General features: G+C 52.5%; 8 protein-coding genes across 8 annotated transcripts; 6 read left to right on the forward strand and 2 right to left on the reverse strand.

The window, feature by feature from the left end:
• Positions 1–62: 62 nt before the first annotated feature.
• BO80DRAFT_414761 (guanine nucleotide exchange factor MON1) lies at positions 63–2,520 on the reverse strand (the record flags this gene model as incomplete). Its single annotated transcript, XM_025718114.1, has 4 exons — positions 1,577–2,520; positions 657–1,519; positions 414–595; positions 63–339 (listed from the first exon to the last, which is right to left on the reverse strand). The coding sequence occupies exons 1-4, from the start codon at positions 2,184–2,186 to the stop codon at positions 63–65; spliced, it is 1,932 nt and encodes a 643-aa protein (XP_025571741.1). The 5' UTR covers positions 2,187–2,520.
• BO80DRAFT_467830 (cellular morphogenesis regulator DopA) lies at positions 2,331–8,761 on the forward strand. Its single transcript, XM_025722887.1, has 7 exons — positions 2,331–2,712; positions 2,778–2,902; positions 2,962–3,111; positions 3,178–5,411; positions 5,514–5,743; positions 5,794–7,259; positions 7,309–8,761. The coding sequence occupies exons 1-7, from the start codon at positions 2,622–2,624 to the stop codon at positions 8,566–8,568; spliced, it is 5,556 nt and encodes a 1,851-aa protein (XP_025571742.1). The 5' UTR covers positions 2,331–2,621; the 3' UTR covers positions 8,569–8,761.
• Positions 8,762–8,992: 231 nt separating this feature from the next.
• BO80DRAFT_389767 (uncharacterized protein) lies at positions 8,993–9,821 on the forward strand. Its single transcript, XM_025717128.1, has 3 exons — positions 8,993–9,176; positions 9,238–9,343; positions 9,402–9,821. The coding sequence occupies exons 1-3, from the start codon at positions 9,019–9,021 to the stop codon at positions 9,483–9,485; spliced, it is 348 nt and encodes a 115-aa protein (XP_025571743.1). The 5' UTR covers positions 8,993–9,018; the 3' UTR covers positions 9,486–9,821.
• Positions 9,822–9,924: 103 nt separating this feature from the next.
• Positions 9,925–10,926, forward strand: BO80DRAFT_448408 (putative HIT finger domain protein; the record flags this gene model as incomplete). Its single annotated transcript, XM_025721667.1, has 2 exons — positions 9,925–10,189; positions 10,253–10,926. 2 exons carry the CDS (start codon positions 9,925–9,927, stop codon positions 10,924–10,926), a joined length of 939 nt encoding a protein of 312 aa, XP_025571744.1.
• Positions 10,927–10,957: 31 nt separating this feature from the next.
• Positions 10,958–13,654, reverse strand: BO80DRAFT_389775 (putative glycerol:H+ symporter (Gup1)). The gene is made up of 4 exons (XM_025717129.1): positions 13,186–13,654; positions 13,068–13,135; positions 12,434–13,012; positions 10,958–12,385 (listed from the first exon to the last, which is right to left on the reverse strand). The coding sequence occupies exons 1-4, from the start codon at positions 13,442–13,444 to the stop codon at positions 11,393–11,395; spliced, it is 1,899 nt and encodes a 632-aa protein (XP_025571745.1). The 5' UTR covers positions 13,445–13,654; the 3' UTR covers positions 10,958–11,392.
• Positions 13,655–13,903: 249 nt separating this feature from the next.
• Positions 13,904–14,754, forward strand: BO80DRAFT_414777 (acylphosphatase). Its single transcript, XM_025718115.1, has 5 exons — positions 13,904–13,994; positions 14,081–14,111; positions 14,187–14,199; positions 14,260–14,329; positions 14,418–14,754. Exons 1-5 carry the CDS (start codon positions 13,947–13,949, stop codon positions 14,595–14,597), a joined length of 342 nt encoding a protein of 113 aa, XP_025571746.1. The 5' UTR covers positions 13,904–13,946; the 3' UTR covers positions 14,598–14,754.
• Positions 14,755–16,498: 1,744 nt separating this feature from the next.
• Positions 16,499–17,773, forward strand: BO80DRAFT_448410 (alternative oxidase; the record flags this gene model as incomplete). The annotated part of the gene is made up of 3 exons (XM_025721668.1): positions 16,499–16,851; positions 16,905–17,195; positions 17,245–17,773. The coding sequence occupies 3 exons, from the start codon at positions 16,499–16,501 to the stop codon at positions 17,771–17,773; spliced, it is 1,173 nt and encodes a 390-aa protein (XP_025571747.1).
• Positions 17,774–18,672: 899 nt separating this feature from the next.
• BO80DRAFT_414779 (uncharacterized protein) lies at positions 18,673–20,205 on the forward strand (the record flags this gene model as incomplete). Its single annotated transcript, XM_025718116.1, has 1 exon — positions 18,673–20,205. The coding sequence occupies one exon, from the start codon at positions 18,673–18,675 to the stop codon at positions 20,203–20,205; it is 1,533 nt and encodes a 510-aa protein (XP_025571748.1).
• Between the last annotated feature and the right edge of the window lie 102 nt (positions 20,206–20,307).

The following is a 20,307-nucleotide window of genomic DNA, read 5'->3' on the forward strand; positions in this document are numbered from 1 at the left end:
TTCCAACTGAAGTTTATAGATCGTCTATGATGAGTCGCTCAAAATACCTGTTAAAAGATGTGTCAGTTTAGTTCGACTTGAAGCAGGGGTTGTGTTATACGCACCGCACCGCCAATGATGAACAATCTCTCTTCTTCTTGATGCACCCACTCAATGATCTTGCTCGCGCTCTGAGCAAGTGCATTCCGGTTCGCGTTTGTACCCGCAACGCAATAAAACTCGAAAACAGGCGTCACCCAAGCAAATGAGCTTGATGATTGCGAGACACAGTGGTGAATCTTGACATGGGTATGCTTGGCATGGATGCTTGCATGGAGGTTGTTGTAGGTAGACATTAATCTGAAGAAGTCGCATCAATGCGTTAGCATCGAAATATCGACAGAACACGGTTCAAGCACAGCAGATGTACACACCTTCGACGTCGGGATATGGAGGAGAACTCCGGGTCATACGAGGACATGGTAAATTGGACGTTGGCCCGGGATTTGTATAAAAAGTGATGCAGGACTGTTCCTGGGACAATGTCCGTTGTGCTGGGCCGGCCCTTGTCAACGGCATCCTTAATGATCTTGAGACTGCCGTTCTTCTCCAATTGCTGTTATTGAAGAGGCATTGTCAGCCTCCTGCTTGTTATCATATGAAGCAATGGTGCCTACCTCAACGAACGTATCGCGCATTCCCTGCAATTCGAAGAAGCTCTCCTTATTTGCGCTTATGAAAATAATCGCAACAGACTCTTCTTTGGTGGTCGTATCATCGGCGGTAGTGCCAGTATCATCTCGAAGATCGAGAAAGCTGACGTACATGTAGAGGTACCCGCTGCTGTTGAAGCCTGGAAGGCACACTGGAATCCAGCTCTCACCACCGCCGGCTTTAACCGCCTCGGCCTCGAATATCATGTTGAAAAGCAGCTGCAAATCGCCAGGGTGCAATGAATGCTTCTTAGGCCGCACAACATTGACCAGCCGACCACCCGCAACTACCAAGCCATAAAGGAGGCTGCTAACTCTGGTCTTCAGCAGCGTGTTGTTGATTGTTTGTCGATGAGACTTGCGAATCTTGAGACATTCCAATGCGGAAAGGAGTGTGGATGGGGATCCTTTCGTAAAGCTATCGGCCAATGTGGATAGAAGGGTCTCGGACCCTTGGAGTGGCCGCTTGAGGTCAGTAGAAGGGCGGATCGAGAAGAGGTGAGACAAGGATGGAAGGGTCAGCGTAGACAGTATTTGCATATATAGGGCTTCCAGTTGGAGTTTCAGCTGAGTATCGCTCTCAAGCATGCGACTGATCGCAACAAGGTATAATGGCCCCTTGTTGACCACCACGAACTTGGTATCTCCAGCGGAGAAGCTGCTTAGATGATCTTTAGCATCTTCATAGAACGATATGATGGTCTGGATGACGCCAACATATGTTGATATAAGCCCACCATCACCATGTCGCGTCCAGATCGGCTTGCCAGCAGCCGAAAGGATGATATAGTGTTTCCGCTTAGCCTTCCAATTATCGAGGACGAGTTCTGAGAGGAATAGTAGGTCAGTGACTGTAGTGAATGTGTCAAGCAGGTCATGCATACCCTCATGCTCCCCTTCTTCACCCACGTCTCCCACTGGCTCAAACTCGCTTGCAAAGTCGTCTTCCACGTCATCGGCTTGAAATTCTGGGAACTGCAAGAGTCCCGTGGTTTGCTGTTGGGTAAGCCCAGGCTCTGTTGCCAGAAAGTCGCCAAAGACGTTTTCAACGTCGCCTAGGTCGCCTTGCGGTATGGAGCTTCGGATACTTGCAGTATCGCCAGCCTCACTTCCCCTCGGGCTGGCCAAGTGGCTGAGGCTCGCCTTAGCCTTCAGTGCGCCAGGCAGATTGCGCACAGAGAGGCCATCTTTCCCCGCATCCTGGGAAGCAATATCTGTGAGAGACACGGCTGTCGTTGCCCTGGACTGGAGAGCTGGCTGTGCGGGCTGCCGCGGTATCCGGGGAGATGCCCCTCCCTCATCCAACAGACTCAAGGTGTTTGGGCGCGGAGGTAGGGGCGGCGGTCGTTCATCGGGAGTCGAGCTGCGGTCTTCACCGGTCGAACCTGTGGACCTTGCGGATGACAATACAGGGTCGACATCTGTGGGGGTCTGCGCCCGTGGAGCGTTATGACCGGGGGTGTCCTGCGACGGACCGGGATCGGTCGAATCCATGCTCTCAGCTCACGCGCACCGGAGGTTGCCTCAGCCGGAGATGCGTCACACTAGCTAGGTATCATGTAGAGATCGAGTCGGTTGCGACGGATATACTAGCTAGTGAAGATATACCGAGCCATTCCACAAGACTGACGAGGGGTATGCCGCATGGCGGGAGTTGCAGGCCGCAATGCGACGGCGGCGGGTGGAGGAAACAAGCATTGACGGCGGACTGAAGGGGAGAAATGGACCCCCCGGCGGAGCTCCCCCAAAGGCGGGCGGGCGGACGACGCCAGATAGACGGAAACATGGCCGCCTGGCTCTTTCGCATCATCAGCTCAACCAGCCAACCAACCTGCCCCCCCACTCAGTCTGTCCTGATGCACAAAATATGACGAGGTGCGACCCGCAGCCAGACTTTCAGGACAGTATTGATCATCCGACAATCGCACCATGAGCCTTGATCCGAGCTCGTTTCCGAGGTCCAACTCCCCCGCAAGCTCCGACAGCTCTCTCACGCGCTCCCGACTACGGGGGAAGGAAGGTCGGTCACCACGCGCCCTGCGACCCCTTAGCACAGCTGGACACTTACCCCTCTGATTCCTCTAGAACCTTTGAAAAAGGACAAGAACTACCGCCGTTATGCCACCACGGTGGAACGAGCCCTGTCGCTGTTCGACACCGCGTTGCAGGAATGGGCGGATTACATTTCATTCCTGAGCCGGCTGCTAAAGGTATGATGACCTATGGACCAGGGGATAACTACGCATGTTATTGATGGAGATGATGACAGGCTCTCCAATCTCATCCGGCGGACTTGCCCATTGTGCCTCATAAATTACTGGTTGCGAAACGCCTTTCTCAGTGCCTGAACCCTTCATTGCCGTCTGGTGTCCACCAGAAAGCTCTCGAAGTATATACATACATATTCAATCTGATCAAGGTTCGCATCCATCGCTTGTTGTCCTGGGGGTCTGTTCTTCGCTAACATCAGTCTTGGATCTGTTAGCCGGAAGGACTGTCGCAGGACCTACCCTTGTATCTCCCTGGTATCGCGCCCACTTTGACGTTCGCTTCGCTCACCGTCCGACCCCTCTTCCTGTCCCTAATGGAAACACACATATGCAGCCTAGAACCATGGGCAATTCGGCCGGCTTTGAAGGCTATCATTTTGGCTCTTCTGCCCGGGCTGGAGGAGGAGACGAGTGACGACTTTGATCCTACGATGCGACTTGTCAACAAATTCCGCGACATTGCGAGCAAGATGGAGACATATAAAGAAGGAACGGAAGCTAGCCATAGTGGCCACTACTTCTGGCAGTGCCTGTTTCTTGCATCTATTACCAGTCCTAGTCGGCGTGCAGGTGTACTTGCTTACTTGAACCGCTATCTCCCGAAGCTGGGCATCACAGACCGCAGGCCGAGTAAGGGTGATGTGAACGATGCTCCGGATCTCCCTCATGACATCTCCGTGGCTGCCGATTCGGTTATTCTACCGGAACCTGGCTTGCTGATCCGGTGTTTCGCAACTGGACTGGCAGACGAGCAAGTACTTGTGCAGCGGAATTTTCTTGATTTGCTTGTGACACATCTACCACTGAGCTCTCCTATTTTGCAGTCTCGAATTACCAGAGAAGATCTCCAGAGGCTGATAATTGCAGCCGTGGGAGTTGTGTCGCGGCGAGACATGAGCCTGAACAGGAGATTATGGTCTTGGCTCCTCGGCCCAGAGCCTTCTAACGACCGACCTTCATTTGAAGTTCGCAATTCCATGTCAGAGAACGCGCATCAACCGGATCCTGATGCTCAGGAAATTTCTCAATCTGAGTACTTCAGTAGATTCGGGCTGACTTCCCTGGTAAATGGTCTGCTTGGTATGATTGAGCAAGATACAGAGGTGCCTTCGGAGAAGACAAGACCATTCCGCATATCGCTATCACTGATGGACCGGTGGGAAGTTGGCGGCTACATTGTGCCAGAAGTCTTTCTGCCAATTATGCGAAGTGTTCAAGCCTTTGAATCGAAAGCGCCCAAAAGTCAGTTTGAGGAAGTTTTCCGCAGTGCCAGCTCTTTCTTCGATGGCGTTGAAAGCGGGGTTATCTTCTCCGAGCTTCTCTACCTAGTTGACTGGAAGCCTCAGGACTTAGCTTCTGGGGACGAAAAATTATTGAGAAATCTGGAGCTTGCGCATTTTATTCTTGAAAACTTCAATGTGCGCGAAGAAGACATGGTACTTGCGCACGTACCTTTGCTGACCCTTTCCACCATCATCAAGATGAGCGAGCTCTCTCCGGAAAAGAATCCCAAATTGAGTGATAATCAGTTACATCGTGTGGCGAACGGGCTATCCAAGGTTATGAATTCTCTAACCGGGTTGCTTACCGAGAGGGCCTTCTTGATGAAGTCAGATTCACTCAAGGACAGCTCTGGTTCTGACGCAGCTGGCTCTGATATCCTAAGAAGGATACATGCCTTTTATGAACAAAGCAAGAACAGTCTGGATCCTCAGCCACTTCCATTCGTCCCCAAACCCCTGGGGGAACTCATTGTTCGGAATGCCTACGAGCAAGCCATTGAAGCCCTCGATGGTCACGGTGATGCTACACAGATGCACGAACGGATCAGCCTTCTCATAATCATGTTGAAGAAGCTTCCGAAGACACGGTTGCTACGCGATAGGCGTCTTTACCTAGCGCTTTGCAAACGTGTTCGCACTGAACAAGCTCAGACGTCCACTGCATCCTTCTCGGCCGTTTCCTCAATTGCTTCCGCCATGACGAGCATGTACTTTATCCACAGCCCTGGGTATTATATCAGCTATGAAGACGTCTCCGACTTGATACCGGCACTCGTCGGCCGCCTGTGGCAGTTCCTCTCACCATTAAACCCCAAGTTCCATGTCGAGGCTGTTCGTTCCTTATGGCACTTACATTCTGTCTCTTGGTCAGACCATCTAGTTGAGGCTGCTATTGCCTCCCTGATGGTTGACGTGTCTGGCGGATATCGCCAAGTATCGTCAGCAGAGCAGGCCGGACAGTATTTTGTTCTCTGGTCTCACAGTCATCACGGTACATATGAGCTTCCTCCAAAGCACTCCCATGATTTTCCCCAAACCGGAATTTCGTACCAATCCTCAATGCTTGAGCGCCCTCTATTCATAGTTTTGGATTTGCTCAACCAAGGTGTGAGTGAAGCTTCCCAGACCGTGCACCGTTGGCTCGAGGATCTGTCTTCCATACACAAGTAAGCTCGATACTCTCCTATCCTCTCCCCATATGATATGCCCCGCCCCTCGATCGTGTTGCCTTTGAAACCATCACCTTGAGCAGAGTTAATACTTTTCAGGGTCTTTCGTATGGTTGTTTCGAAGCTTGATCGTCTCTTCCAACGGTCAGACAGCTTGGAACCAGACACTGCAAATCCAACCATCTCCCCAGACGACTACAAAGAGTGTAGCTACCTATTGCAGACAATTTCCAATTTAATTTCAACTCTCGCTCATAACGGATGGATCAGTCTGCTCACGCAGACGCTGGTGCAGGTTGAGAAACACAAGGATACCCCCGCATCGGAAGGTTCGTTCTTGCAGGAGACCTCAATGGCCATGTCCTGATTATGTTTGCAGATAACGTTGGCGCTCAAAGTCTTCATGCCGTCATTTTCCAATCATCGCTCAAAGTGATTAGTGGGCATAAAACGACCGCCGCGCAGAGCTTGGAGGAGGTCAAATTGCAACAAACTGCGCTGCTTGTCATGCGCCAGCTTCTGCTGGGTCCTGGAGCCGAAGAGGTGGCAGAGTCGGGAATTGACTCGTTCTTAATCGATCGACTTTCTAGTGTGCTTGATAAAGGCGGCAGTGTCGCCATTCAAGCGGCACTTATTGACACTCTCCTCGCGGCGTTGAAGGTTCGATTCGCTCAGGCGTACCTCCCCCCTCCTCCCCCGCGGCCAAAGCATCAAAGGGCCGGCTCTCGGGAGCGTTTGACAAGCCCTTCCATCTTGTCTTTCACAAGCGACAAACCAGATAGAACCCCTGCACTGCCCCTTCTGCCTCAACCCCCTCAACAACTTCTTCAATGCCTTCTCAAGGGTATCAGTTCCCCAAACTCCAGAGAAATCGTGGAGAGGTGGACAGTACTGCTTTGTGAAATGCTTCCATTATACACGGGATCGATCTTCCAAATTCTCCTGATGCTGGTGGAATGTTTCTGCAAGGAAATCCAATTAGCCTATGCGAGCCTGCAACTGTCTTTCAAGCGCACGGAAGGATGGCCAGAAGATCGTTCCGAACACGCCACGATTGCTTTACTCACCGGCCTGGAAACCTGCATTGCAACTGCGCACGAGCGTCTACTAGTGGAAGAGGCCAATGTGCCGGCCGCCAAAAGTCCGGACCAGAATCATGGATTTTTTGGCAATATGGTGTCGGGCGTCTTTACGTCCGAAGCGAGTCAAACTCGATCCAGTGCGGCCAATAACCGCCTTACGGTTTTGCTTTGCTTTCAAGACGCAGTGAGACTATGCTTTTCCATATGGTCATGGGGAGCGGTGGAGCGCAGCACCCTCCCTCAAGACCCGGAATCCTTGGCATCGTTCCAATATACATCTCTTCGCATGAGGAATCGATCGCGTCGAATCCTTGAACATCTTTTCACGGCCGAGGCACTGGAATGTCTCGAGACGGCGGTGGAAGTGTGGACCAAATCGGATAGTGATACATCGTCCCTGATCATTAGCCTGCTTCATACCCTAGATGGGTCTCGACCAAAGATCACTATCCCGGCTGTGTTCAACTCCATCTACACGCGGACAAACCCTGCCGCATTGGATCCGAGCCGCAAGTCCACCTTGACTGCAAGCCTTACGGAATCGGAACTGGCAGGATTCCTGGTGACCTATGCTAGATCGCTTGACGATGACGTCCTCGATGAGATCTGGGCAGATTGCACGACATTCCTACGGGATGTTTTGAGCAACCCTTTCCCGCATAGACAGATCCTTCCACGGTTAGTGGAATTTGCCGGGATCCTTGGAGCGAAGTTGGAAAATACTAGTTTTGGAGAAGATAGGAGGATGAGAAAGGAGCTTGGGGTTTGTCTTCCCGCGCTGGTTTTGACGTGATCATGCTAACAACATGCAGGACGTCCTCCTGCGTCTACTGACTGCAATATTCACCAGCAAGCCCCTGGGTCTCTCCCAGGAGTCGGCACTTCTTGGTCGGGCATCAATCGACTATGACAATGCGTCAATGCCGCATGTCGGGCCGGATGACATGCTTAGCATTCTTGCCGCCTCCATGCCCGCCTTCACGACCACCTTGGGAGAATCGGACCGTATCAACACAGCGGTGTCTGGAATATCCACCCATTTAGTTGGGCCTCTCTTCCGCTCACGCCTCTTCCCCAACAATGTGAGCCGGAACTTTATGGTCCTGCTCCAGCACATAGCCAAGATACCGGTTGCCTCCAAGGTTTGGAAAAAGGATGTATCCGACGCCTTCAACGACCCAAGGTTCTTCGGGATGCAGATGGATCTTGTCAAAGACGGCTGGATGAATCTTTTGCGGCAATGGGTGCTTGCAGACAAGGATCGGTTCTCCGAATTGATGTCTCGACTCACTCCGCCGAGTACTGCAGGCATCATGTTTGGTGTCGGAGCTTCTGCCGCCCGTCTCGAGGCTGACCGAAAGGCGCAGTTGAACCTCCGTAGGATCTGCCTCCTCATTCTGTCCGCCAACAACGACTACTTTATCACGGAGCTGCCTGCGCTCCTTCAGAAACTGGAAGATCTCTTGGGAGCGACCAGCTCCTCGTCCCCATCCTCCACGACTAGGTCTGAGGTGTTCATGGTTCTTCGAGCCCTGGCACTCAAGAGCACCGCCACCACTCTGGCCACATTCTGGCCGTTGATAAACTCTGAGCTCCAAGAAGCCATCTCGTCGGTGCCACTTGGACAGCAGCAGGAAGTGTACAACCCATACTCACTGCTCCAGGCGTGCAAGCTTCTCGATACACTGCTGATCCTCGCGCCGGACGACTTTCAACTCCTCGAATGGCTTTATGTAACCGATAATATCGATGCCGTCTACCCTCCGGATCGCTTTGAGCCTCTGGCGCTCGCCGACGAAATATCGCAGAGTTTGGGTGCGAGGGGATCCGTCGCGTCAGATGGGCTTGGAGAGACAACGGATAGCCATGGAGGGAAGCAGCCAAGCCTGACGGCTGACTGGATTCGTGAAACGGCGAAAGATGAGATTGTTGAACGCGTCCTTCGTCCATTCTTCGATCAGCTCAGCATCCATGCTTTCGAGAGCACGTATAGCATGGGCCATCCGCGGTTGGACGTCTGCCGAGACGACCTGCTGGCGGATCTGTTCAACGAAAGCACAATGGCCAATTAACAGCGTAGTCCATTTGTTCCCGATTATCTAGCGAGCTCTTGTATTATACCCCATGCCTGCATGCCATCCTCCGCGCGGTCAATCGCACGATCTGCAATCTCTGTACTAGATAGACTCGGCTTAGCGTTGCTTTTGGGCGTCTAATAGTTATTGAGAAGGTTGCACCTGTGGATAAATCCAGTAGCATTGCCAGAAGTAGAGCCCGTCGTAGGCGGAAAACCGAATAGCCAGCAGGTAGCAGCTATAGTAGCAGCCAGCCAGCGAGGAGTGATTGACGCGCGCCGAGGGTTATTGGGCCGGCAGCACCCGCAGTCTCCGCCCGAAATAGCAACTCCAACGTCACTCATCCCAAGCTCCAGCGCCCAACTTCACCTCCTTCCAATGTGAGAAGCTCGAGTCACTCTGGAGTATGCTCTGTACTGATCACCAGTCTAGACTACTCAGTTGTTCATGACCATGACCGCGTGCAAGAGAATGGTGCCGGCCTTGCGCTCTGTCGCAATCAAGCCGGCCTTCGTCCCGGCGCGGAGCTTTTCGGTCTCGCCCTTCATGAGGGAACCCGCTCCCACTCTGCCCGCGAAGAAGCCCGTGGGCGCATTTCGCGGAGGGTATATCCATCCTGGACTGTACTTACATTGGTGCTGAATCGGTCACTGATGTTGGAATTAGAATTTTCGGTTTTCTTTCCGGCGCGCTTGCTGCCAGCGCGGGCGTCTATTTCTATATCCTGGGAGAGTACAGGATCGCGAACGAGATGCTGACTGAAGATATTACTGTGCACATTACCCCTTCTCCCCGATGTACTCTCAAGGAGCTGCTAATCGTATCATCAGGCACTTCAATCGGCGACGCAAAGGCTGCAGACGTACATTGGTGAACTAGAAACCAAGGTTGACCAGCTGCAGAAGAAGAAATGAGCTGGCCCACTTGCAAAAATCCTGAACTCATTATACCGTGCATTTTCCCCCTCTACCTGTTACTTACAGTCCTGATAGTCTTTTCTGTTTCATGTTCACGTGTTGCAACTTCGGGTCTTATCATGTCATTCGGTTCGATTGCAGGGTCTGAACGGATGGACTCCAGGAGGAACAGCGATGGATGGCCGCTTAATGGAACATAACCCTGTATTACATATGAGTACCTGTCTATGAATATCGATGCTTACCGTGAAATTCCCGGATACTAGATCACTCTGATATACCAGTCGGGCGGCGAATAGCAGCGTCATCGACCAAGCTCACTGCAAACAGGACAAACAGCGCGAGCCACGGGACCGCCTCGTATCATTTTCGCGGAGATCCAACAACCCATGAGAATCATGATTCCCCATCCATCCGGACTCTCCGTCTCCAAAACATGTACCACGTCGAACTCCTCCCCAGCACAAAAACTCACGCTACTCCGGGATGGACCTATGTCCCGGATCGCGGCTTCGACCCAGCCAAAGCCGCCATCACACCCGCCATCGGCCGCAAACGCGGAATCCGGGATCCAGGCCGAGCGGATCTCACCTCACGCCAGAGCAATGCGATCGTTCGACATCTAGCGGAACTTGATCGCGAGAACCACCGAGAGACTCAGGTCCCAATCCCCGTGAAACAGAAGGATGCATCTGGTCGAGGTATGCCCCCACTCACCCACACCATCCCCATCCCATCCCTACTAACCTCACATCCCCCATCAGGAACAAGAGGCAAAGTCACCTCGAACGTGCGCCGAATCCTACAATCCCAAAAGACCTTCCGCAACTACCTCGACGACGAAGAAGCATCCCTAGCCCAACAAGCAACCACCCAAGCCCAACAAACCACCTCCCACCGACCCTCCGTCAACAAAATCACCAAACCCACCACTTCCTCCTCCCGCCGCAGCTCCACCCCCCTCACAGCCACCACCACAGCAGCAACAACAGCATCAAAACCCGACACCTCACGCCAACGAAAACACCCCTCCATCGCCCCAACCTCCTCCCGCGCCTCCACCGTAACCACCCTCGCCGAAACCACCGAAGCCGAACCCGAGACTCAACCCCAAGCCCCAGCCCCCGACAAAGAGAACCCAACAGAACCCACCAACACCACCGACCTCATCAAATCCGAACACGACAACGACCCGCTCCTGAAATCTTATATCCCCTCCGCGCCCTCGGAGCGTATCATGCAAGCCCTGGTCGCGGAACCGCCATTAACGTATAATGCATCTCGTGCGGGACCGCCGATAATGAGGAAATCGCCGAGGTATTTCTGCTGCATGTGTGGGTATTGGGGTAAGATTCGTTGCAAGAATTGTCATTTGAGGACGTGTGGGTTGGATTGTTATAAGGTGCATGAGGATTCGAGGTGTGGGGCGTTCTTTTAATGGGTGGGCTGGTTCTTGGGATGGGGATTGGGGGAGATGATATCACTGGGATTGGGTCGTGAGGTATCGAGACGGCTGTCGATCTGGGATTTTATCCGAATTCGCAAAGACGTGGGGCTCTCGTTGCTGGGTATTATGATACAGGCGATGTATCAGGGATCCAGCAGGCTGGACTTCCCGGCAGGATAGACCTCGTGGCGAGAGGTATTATCTCATGGCCTAAACGTTCGAATCATACAGTCCCACACAAGGCATGTATAAGAGCATCGAACTCGGTATTTCAGGTTCGGATGCCTGCAGAAGCATACAGCCTACGGGAGCTCAAACTACGCTCCAAACAGAAAGGAACCAGGGGACAACTTCGCCCGGAGCGACACTGACGCCTCACCTAGTGCCTCAACCTATTGGATAGTCTCTTGCTTTTCTAGAAGCTACTAAACCAATGCTGTACAATATTCACAGATGATCAATACTTCAAGTTAATACCAGCCCGTGCTTCCTCTTCACGGATCTCAAACATGACCTGCACTCCAACGAATAGAGCACAGCACGCTGAGATGAGGTAGGCAATGCCGGCCCAAGAACCCAATATGCCGGCCAAAAGCCCATTCAATCCATCCACACCCAAAGCGAAGCCAACCAGGTTCGCGATCATCATCATCAGGACGTTCGCGACAGCTCCGATTCCGCAAATGACGCGGTACGCTGTGGGATGCGAGCGCCATCTGCTGGCCGGGAATAGCAACTTGCCGATGATTTCTGGCAGAACGAAAAGGGTGATGAGCCAGCCCCACATGAGGAGGCGAAGGTTAATGTCATGCCAGAGGGCGACAAAGGTGAAGACGATGAGCGTGTTGAGAATTTGACGGGCCTTGGCATACATCCCGGAAGATTTTTCACGGCCAGCACCACCCCTGCTGCCTCCACCCAGAGGCACGTAAAGATAGCGTACAATCCAACGGTTGAAGGAACGGTGCCATGCACGCCAAAAGGAAGACGGAGAGTAGTTGTTTGAGACACAGCGTATCATGTTCTCCGTGGGGTCGATTCCATCAACTAAAGCCCAAAAACGAAAGAACCGCCATGGGATCAACAGTTTCAGCCAAATGATATGCAGATTGAAGTACGCCAGCATGCTGAGTTGGCCGGCTGTGTACAGGGACCAGTCAGGAGACGCTTTAGAGATTGCCACGGCGTATATGTAATGCAAAATGAGCTCCATAGCGAAGAGTGTCAGGAAAAAGCGAACTCCATAGAGGATGATTCGAGTCCGGGTAAGAGACGGTGGTGCGTATCTCTGCTGAGAAATGTAGTCGTTGAATGTCACAATGGGACCTGTCAGGTAAAGTGGTGCGTAAAGGACGTAGGCTAGATAGTAACGTCCATTGAACGCGGACTGCTCCGCGGGGATACTGACACGATCACGCTCCGACAGTGCGGCAGGGTCGACTTGTTTCTTCTTATGTCTGTCAGGCATGGTCGTATGCGAGAGGTAATGTGGACTTACTTCGATAGGACTGCCGGCGGGATAATCAAGACTCCAATAGTAATCCATGTTGAAGCTAATCAACCGGAGGATTGTGATATTGAAGAGGATCTCCCACCGGGGCATAATACCTCCGAATCCGTCGAGATAGCGGCCGAAGAGCACCAGTGGTGCTTCCTGTGCGGCACCATCCTGGGACACTAACAAAGCGGCCACTCGTTCAAACGGGTAGCCGGCACAGAGTTCGTTGGCAAACAGCGTCCCAATGTTGAATGTCCAGGTCGCCGCAGGGATGTACTTCCTTGGTAAGTCTTTGGCGATTTTATAGTTCACGTAGAGGATTGCGAGGACTTTCAGAGAGGAAACACCGTGGAGAGCTGCGATGAACACGAGTGCGAAGTAAAAGTCGAAGCCTATCCGCTGAGTGAGGCGAGCATCCCCAGCAACGACTGCCGGGGAAGACTTAGAAGAACCGGAGTCTACATTGACTGGGCGCACATAGGAATTATACACGCGACGAAGCAACGGGTGGCCTATTAATAGCAGCAGCAGGTAGGGTATGTTATCGCGGAACGACGAGTACTGAGCATCGGAGTTATCCTAGCAGAAGAGAGCAGTTAGCGATTAGCATGAGCATTTGACGAGTGACACCCACGACTTTGCGTCCGAGGATCCAGCCAGGAGACAGTAGATCAGAGTAGATGGAATATGTAGGATGGCTTTCTACAACAATCCGTCAGCATGGCTCTTCCGCGTCCGAGATCTAAGCTTACCCTGCGAAACGCCGATGGCAGTTATGAACATCAATGGCACAGCGATTAGAAATACTATGTAGTAGATGTAAAACTCGAATGTCTGCCATTTCGGAGGGGAGGCATTGCGAGCAATGGCTTGTGCGCGGGCATCTCTGGCAGAGGCCGGTCGCGTGTCGGCCGCGGCTTTAGGGGGAGTAGAGGAAGAGACAGTGAGACGAGTATCTAGAGTATCGAGGGAGTATAATCTCCGGAACCACGAGAGTGCTGAGCGAGGCATCTTAGCACTAGCATTGCGTAGTGCAAGCCCGCAGAGAGTGAAGAGGAAGACAATGGAGAGGGAGTGCGGAGAGCCACCGGAACAATAATGCTGGGGAGATCATCGCAGATTCCATTTTTGGCTCAGGGGCGGATCTCGCTGTCTGCCATGCTGCGGCTGTCAGCACGCCCAACCGCTTGGTTTTCTGATCCATAAACGAGTTCCACCTTGGCCTTTAATATGCATCTCATTCTCAACCTAATTCCTTAATATCTATGGCCATGGCCTAGATACCGTGCACCTGGAGACGCTTCGATAAGTGACTAATCCAGATAGACGTGCGCTGATTGGACAGCAATGCGCTACTATATCGGGACTAGTGTGAGCCTTGGGCGCCAATGCCGGATCGGGAAAGCAGCAGTCGTGGACCCCTCATGATATCAGATGACTAAGCTCCTCCCTGCTCAACAGGTTCATGACCAACAATACAGCCATAAGACATTAAGCGCCAGTGATCTCTTCTATGACCTGGAGAAGAACATACACTTCTATGAAAATGGCATCGCAGCGTGTCAGTCCCCCACCCATGGCTAAGTAGCACCCGCGATCATGTCCTTCGCGGCTACGTCATCTAAATCAGTGAACTGACATACCCAGATTGCATTCAAAGTGTCTGGCACGGTTCAAGGCAAGTATACACTAGATCCCTCGAGAGGTTATAATGTAGAGTCTGTATCAGATCGACTAACATAACATCTCCCAGGTGTTGGATTCCGGTAATATACTCAACCTCTATTCTAGATGCACAACCAGCTCAGACACCTTACCAACTATAGGGACTTTACCCAGCGAAGAGCAGCCGAATATGACCTAAAAGGCTGGGTTAAGAACACTCACTGTGGACGGGTTCGTACAACCTCAACCATACATGCTATTCCTTCTCTTACCTACAAGCCTTTATCTCCCGTGACATCCAAATGCTAAACCCAAACAGGTAGAAGGAGAAGCCCAAGGGACCGAAGAATCCATCCAGAAGCTACTGAAAGATATCAATAATGGGCCTCGTCACGCGCATGTCGTCAAGTTGGAGAAAAAGCAGATCACTCCGAAAGATGGCGAAGTAGAATTCGGGTTCATGAAGACATCGGAGTCGGGATATGAGGGGACGCAATGATTGCTGTTTTGTCTCCGTGATGGTTGTATGTTAGATGCGTAAAATTAGGGTACGAGATATATTGATTCTTTTCTTTTTCTTTTGCTGTCATGGATGACTCGAGCGATGTGTTCTACTCTGTCTCGACTCCTCAGTAAAATCCTAGCATTTAGATGGAAAGGTCATATGACACAGTTCAATATCCAGCTAGCCAATCTACAAAAGAACCGCTAAATAATAGATAGCCCTATATCCAATGTGTTCACCGGCCCCTATATCTGCCTAATGATCCGTGACGTCGTAGGTCAACGAACGGAGCAAACCCCGGCTCAATCCCGAGTTATCTTCGGGATGCCTTGACTCACAGGACATCCCGGATCCACCCGATCGGGCAGCCCGGGTTGCCTCCAGGAGGATACGTAGAACGGGTCAGGCATTCTTCAGATGATGCTTGACGTGGAAGACTCAATCTTTTGCTCTTATCTAGTTGCAGTGAGACCTGTCTGCTTTACGACTCTATGTGCATACCAGGAAACCTTGATTAAAAACCAACTGGGAGGCATGTAGATAGGCATTCTTCACGTCACATTCTTCACAACATATACATCAAAATACAGATTTAGTACTCTAAACAAACAACAAACACAAACACAAACACAACGCAGACCAACCCAAAACAATACACCGAACAGAGCAGATTACCTCCGCCCGGGATGCGTTGATTTTGAGTAATCCTTCCCCCATGCAGTGCCATCCCGACAGACACCGAACCCAGATCCATATTCCATACAAACCCGTATTCCCATACGAAGAGCGAAATTACTCCGACTTTCCTCCACCCATTTCATACTCTCAGACCTATAATGGGAAGGGATTTCAAGCTGCTTTCATTTGGGTAGTACTGAGTCAGCTCTACGGAGGACACACTCGATCTTAAACAGTCATCCTGGAATTTTAGGTAAAGATAAAGAGTTGTGTAAAGCAAAATGGTGATAGCAGGAGCCGGGATGTCCCTGCTGACCCCGTTGCTACTTTCTACGTCCGTTCTAGGCGTCTGGCTTACCGTCAGACCCACCGCGAAATGCAGGCGGATGGAGCTTAACTGGGAACTGGCACCTGCAGCTGGAGGGGACGGTAACCCGCTAGTAAGGATGGTAATGTACTATGTAGGTAGGCCATTGGGAGCCGGGACCAGGGGAGGGGAGTCGAGTTCGATAGACGATGGATGGGTTTAGATAAATTATGGAGCATGGGTCGGATGCAGTGCCGAGCCGGTAGTAATAGTTGATGGGCTATTGGTGACGCTATCGCCCCCCTTTACCTTTACTATGGGTGTTCGGTGAGGTGAGGGTGTTATGAGGTAATGGGTGTATTTCAAACGGCGTGGATTTGGGATGGATTCGTTGTTCATCGTTGCGCTTAACAAGATGGGTACTACACCGTAGACATCTCAGTGTTTTTATCAAGAATGATTGAGTAGGCTCCTCGAGACCGAGAGTATTTTACCTTAATAACTGAAAGCAAAGGCAACCTTCAGGTACCGTACCTGATGTGGCAACGGAAGCCCCGATCCAGCCTTCGTCTTGTAGAAATTTCCCATCCCTACGAAGAAGTATACGGTCTAGATCTTGTCAAATTTACCATGAATACCAATCAACTTGAACCCCTCGTAATGGGGCTGAGCACATTTGAGCCTTAAACTGCTTTGTCAATGTCAGAAACCTGGGTCTTGGGGCTGACGGATCCGGATCTTTTCGAGCCGCGTGACTTCCCCTGCGGCCGTTTTGTGAGGTTCCGGTGGCACTCCGGCTTTTGCCGACCCTTCCATAGAGTCATACCTGGATACGAAGCAATGAATAGACCTGGAAAAATCTGCGTGGGCTGAGTATAAATAGAGACGGGGTGTAGAGGTCATACATGTAATGAGACAGACCGTCGACCGCTATATCGAATACCTTATTGGTTCATACCAACAATATCCATTGACACTACGATATTATCCGTCTCTGGCTTATATCCAGATGAATTCGTTGACAGCCACGGCGCCCATCCGGGCTGCCATCCCCAAGTCATATATGCATCTCACAGCTCGAGGTTACTCCAGTGTCGTTGCCATGAATGGGCTGCGCTGTAGCAGTTCGTTGGTGGCGAACCGACAGCAGACGGCCGGAAAGCAATTCATATCAACCACACCGAAACCGCAGATCAAGGAATTCTTTCCCCCACCAAATGCGCCTCACGTCAAGGAGGTGGAAACAGCCTGGGTCCATCCTATGTAAGCTCGCTACCACGCACGCCCATTGACCAGCAAGAAGCTGACAACACCAGCTATACCGATGCGCAGATGAAAGAAGTCGTAATTGCCCATCGAGACGCAAAGAATTGGGCCGACTGGGTTGCGCTGGGAACTGTGCGCGTTCTGAGATGGGGTATGGATTTGGTGACTGGGTATCGACACCCTCCGGCGGGGAAAGAAAACGAGGCCAAGTTCAAGATGACCGAGCAGAAATGGCTTACGCGCTTTATCTTCCTGGAGAGTGTAGCCGGTGTACCAGGCATGGTGGGAGGCATGTTGAGACACCTAAGAAGTCTGCGACGCATGAAGAGAGACAACGGATGGTAGGTTCCGGCCTATATAGCGTGGCTCGACAGAACTAACGTCCTATAGGATTGAGACACTGCTCGAAGAGGCATACAACGAACGAATGCATTTGCTCACATTCCTCAAGCTCGCAGAACCAGGATGGTTCATGCGCCTCATGGTTCTCGGAGCTCAGGGGGTCTTCTTCAACGGATTCTTCATTTCCTACCTGCTGTCGCCACGCATATGCCACCGGTTCGTCGGGTACCTGGAAGAGGAAGCGGTGATCACTTACACGCGGGCGATCAAAGAGATCGAAAGCGGAAAGCTTCCCGCATGGGAGAAGACGGAGGCGCCCGAGATCGCCGTCCAGTATTGGAAGATGCCAGAGGGCCAACGCAGTATGAAGGATCTGCTGCTGTATGTTCGGGCAGACGAAGCCAAACACCGAGAGGTGAACCACACTCTGGGAAACCTAAACCAGGCGGCGGACCCGAACCCGTATGCAGCCAGGTACAAGGATCCGACGAAACCTCATCCGGAACAAGGGAATCGCGAATCTGAAGTCGACAGGATGGGAGCGGGAGGAGGTTATCTGAGATCGCCCGATCAATGACTCCTTGCATGTGTATCCGCGGGATCGGTATACCATGCACCATGCAGATTGCTTGATTCTTATTCTTTCTTTCTGTTCCTTTGAATTGCAACACTGCTGGCTGGTGTTTCAAACGTCGTGATCAGCGTCTTTGTTAGCTGCAGATAGATCCTCCCTCATTAATGATAACGAATACCATGGCGTGCATCTGTTTCAGACCCCAGGTCCGAGATGAACAGGACTGGCATCAACCGGGGTGCGTTCCTGGCTCAAAGATGGCTTGGGAATCCGTGCCGAAGTTTGGATGCGGGGCTTCCAGGCACCGGGGGACGCTAGACCGAGGCAGGCCAAGGGCCGCCCGGGCGGATTGCTGGCTTGGGCCTTGATATTATTAGGATGTCCACCTGGAGCCATCCGCTGGTCCTCGACCTCGGCGTGCGGTACCTGACGGGCAAATAGGAGATACAACTATCTACATAGTATCTACCCTCCGATGACGACCGGATAAGGCGACTCGGCTGTTCGCTCACGGGCCACTCACTGATGGGAAAAAAGAAAGCGACCTACTATAAATACTCGCGCAGGAGTTATCTCGCCAGCCGACGACGACGTGTTGGCACCGCGGCCATCGACCCGCTTCCCCTTTTAGTGGTAAAAATCCCCCTTTCGCGCCCCCCCAAAATTAATTTCGTCGGCCGATCGATCACCATCACCAGTCACTCATCCGAGCACCTATCCCTATTTTTAATCACGTCAAACGTTCGCGCCCCGACGACCACCTGTCCTTTCCTGCTTAGTGTGAGGCATATCCATATCTCGCCCAAACCGGATCTGTGCCCCCAACGCCCTACCGTTGAGATCTATCGTCTGCGATACCAACCCTCCGTTCGAACGAGCCTTCAAGATTAACGTGCGCCATCATGGATGAGTCCCTCGAGCCCGAATTCATGGCCCCTGTCCGTGCCTCCTCGCCCTCCCCCTCCATCCCAGCAACGCCGGCCATCTCCTCCTGCCCGTCCCCAGACCGGACCTTTTCCACCGTCTCCTCTCTGTCGACATCTTCCGCCACTTCCGCCGATGCCAGGTCTTCCGTCTCGATTTCGTCCAAGCGACGAGGATACATCCGTCCTCAGGGGGCCGAGTTTGCGGAGTCCGCCAAGAATCGGGAGAGTGTCATGAGCCTGGGTAGCATTGCTCATCTGCAATACTACTTCGCACGGACAGGTCTACTGGATGGCAAAGGAGCTCAGGCTCGTGAATGGAAGAAGAAGAAACCGGAGGATATGCCGAGGCTACTTTTGACCCCCAACGCCCGGTTTATCGATGACCTGACTGCCAGTCCGACCAGCGCCAGCCCCACGGAAGAAGAAAATATGGATCCGCTGGACGAGGTGTATGACGACGAGGTTGAAGTCATGCTTCCCCCCACGGTCAGCACTTACAGCATCAAAACGCACCACATCCCACCCCCACCCAAACTCAAGGCCCTGCGGAAGGATCTGCGGGATGCGATGGAGAAGGCCCAACACAGTATCGAATCCATCGATTCTCAGAAGGAACCGCCGGCGGAGATGGTTCCTCCTCGGATTAGTCTCTCGAGTGATGACGACAGTGCAGACGACCCCTCGCGTCAGATCCCTGCGGAAGCGACCCCGCAGACCTGGCAAGAGATCCAGGGCATGCGGGTCTTAGATACTGTCACTTTTGCAATCCGAGCCGCCAAGATCTACTACACTGCGCATGAACGGCCCGATCGACTCGCATCCATCAAAAGTGAACGCGATATACGACAGGAGCTGTTCAATGTGTTGGAGGTCTTGAAGCGGTGGGCGTCTCGGAATTTTGCCGACGGACTCCGCGATGACGAGCGGTCTGCCATTGTAGGATGGATGGCCAATGTGCGAGACATGTTGGCCCGCGAGGCGCAGCTGGAGTCGTTTGAGGCCAAGGAACGAGCGGCCTGGCTCTGGACCGAGGGGGAATGGATGGGTAAGGAGCGGGAACGAGAGACCTTGTTCCTGCGTAGCTTGATCGGCGCCGATGCACAGCTTCCGACGTGGACTGCGCCGGAGGATAACTCACCGCCACCCGCCATGCTGGAGCGGCTGCGGGATGGCCGCGACCTGGTGCGCGCCCATAATTTTGCCGTCAAGAACTCCAAGCGACCGTTCTTTGACATCAAAACATACCACGAGGATGTGGCCAAGCCGTACCGACGTGCCGAGAATCTTCGATTCTGGGTGAAGGCGGCCGAGCTTCGGTGGGAGACGAAGCTAGAGTTGGATGTGATGGGGATCGTACACGGCAACAGCGACGAGGCCTGGAAGCAATTTGACACGGCTCTTCTGGCCTGGTGTAAAGTGGTCCGGGAGGAGCTCGTGCGAGACTGGCGAGAGAGAAGAGCGTCTGCGGCGAGCCTTCCGCCGGACGATCTGGTGATCCGACCTGCCTGAGGGCACCGGAGCGGAGGGGGAAGTTGAGTTCTAATGATGGGACCGATTGAGAGCGATTGGGACCACGTATGGCGACTGATTATTGCGTTGTTTGCTGTCCAC

The sequence above is a fragment of the Aspergillus ibericus genome (assembly GCF_003184845.1).
Source record: "Aspergillus ibericus CBS 121593 unplaced genomic scaffold BO80scaffold_45, whole genome shotgun sequence".
NCBI lineage: Eukaryota > Fungi > Ascomycota > Eurotiomycetes > Eurotiales > Aspergillaceae > Aspergillus > Aspergillus ibericus.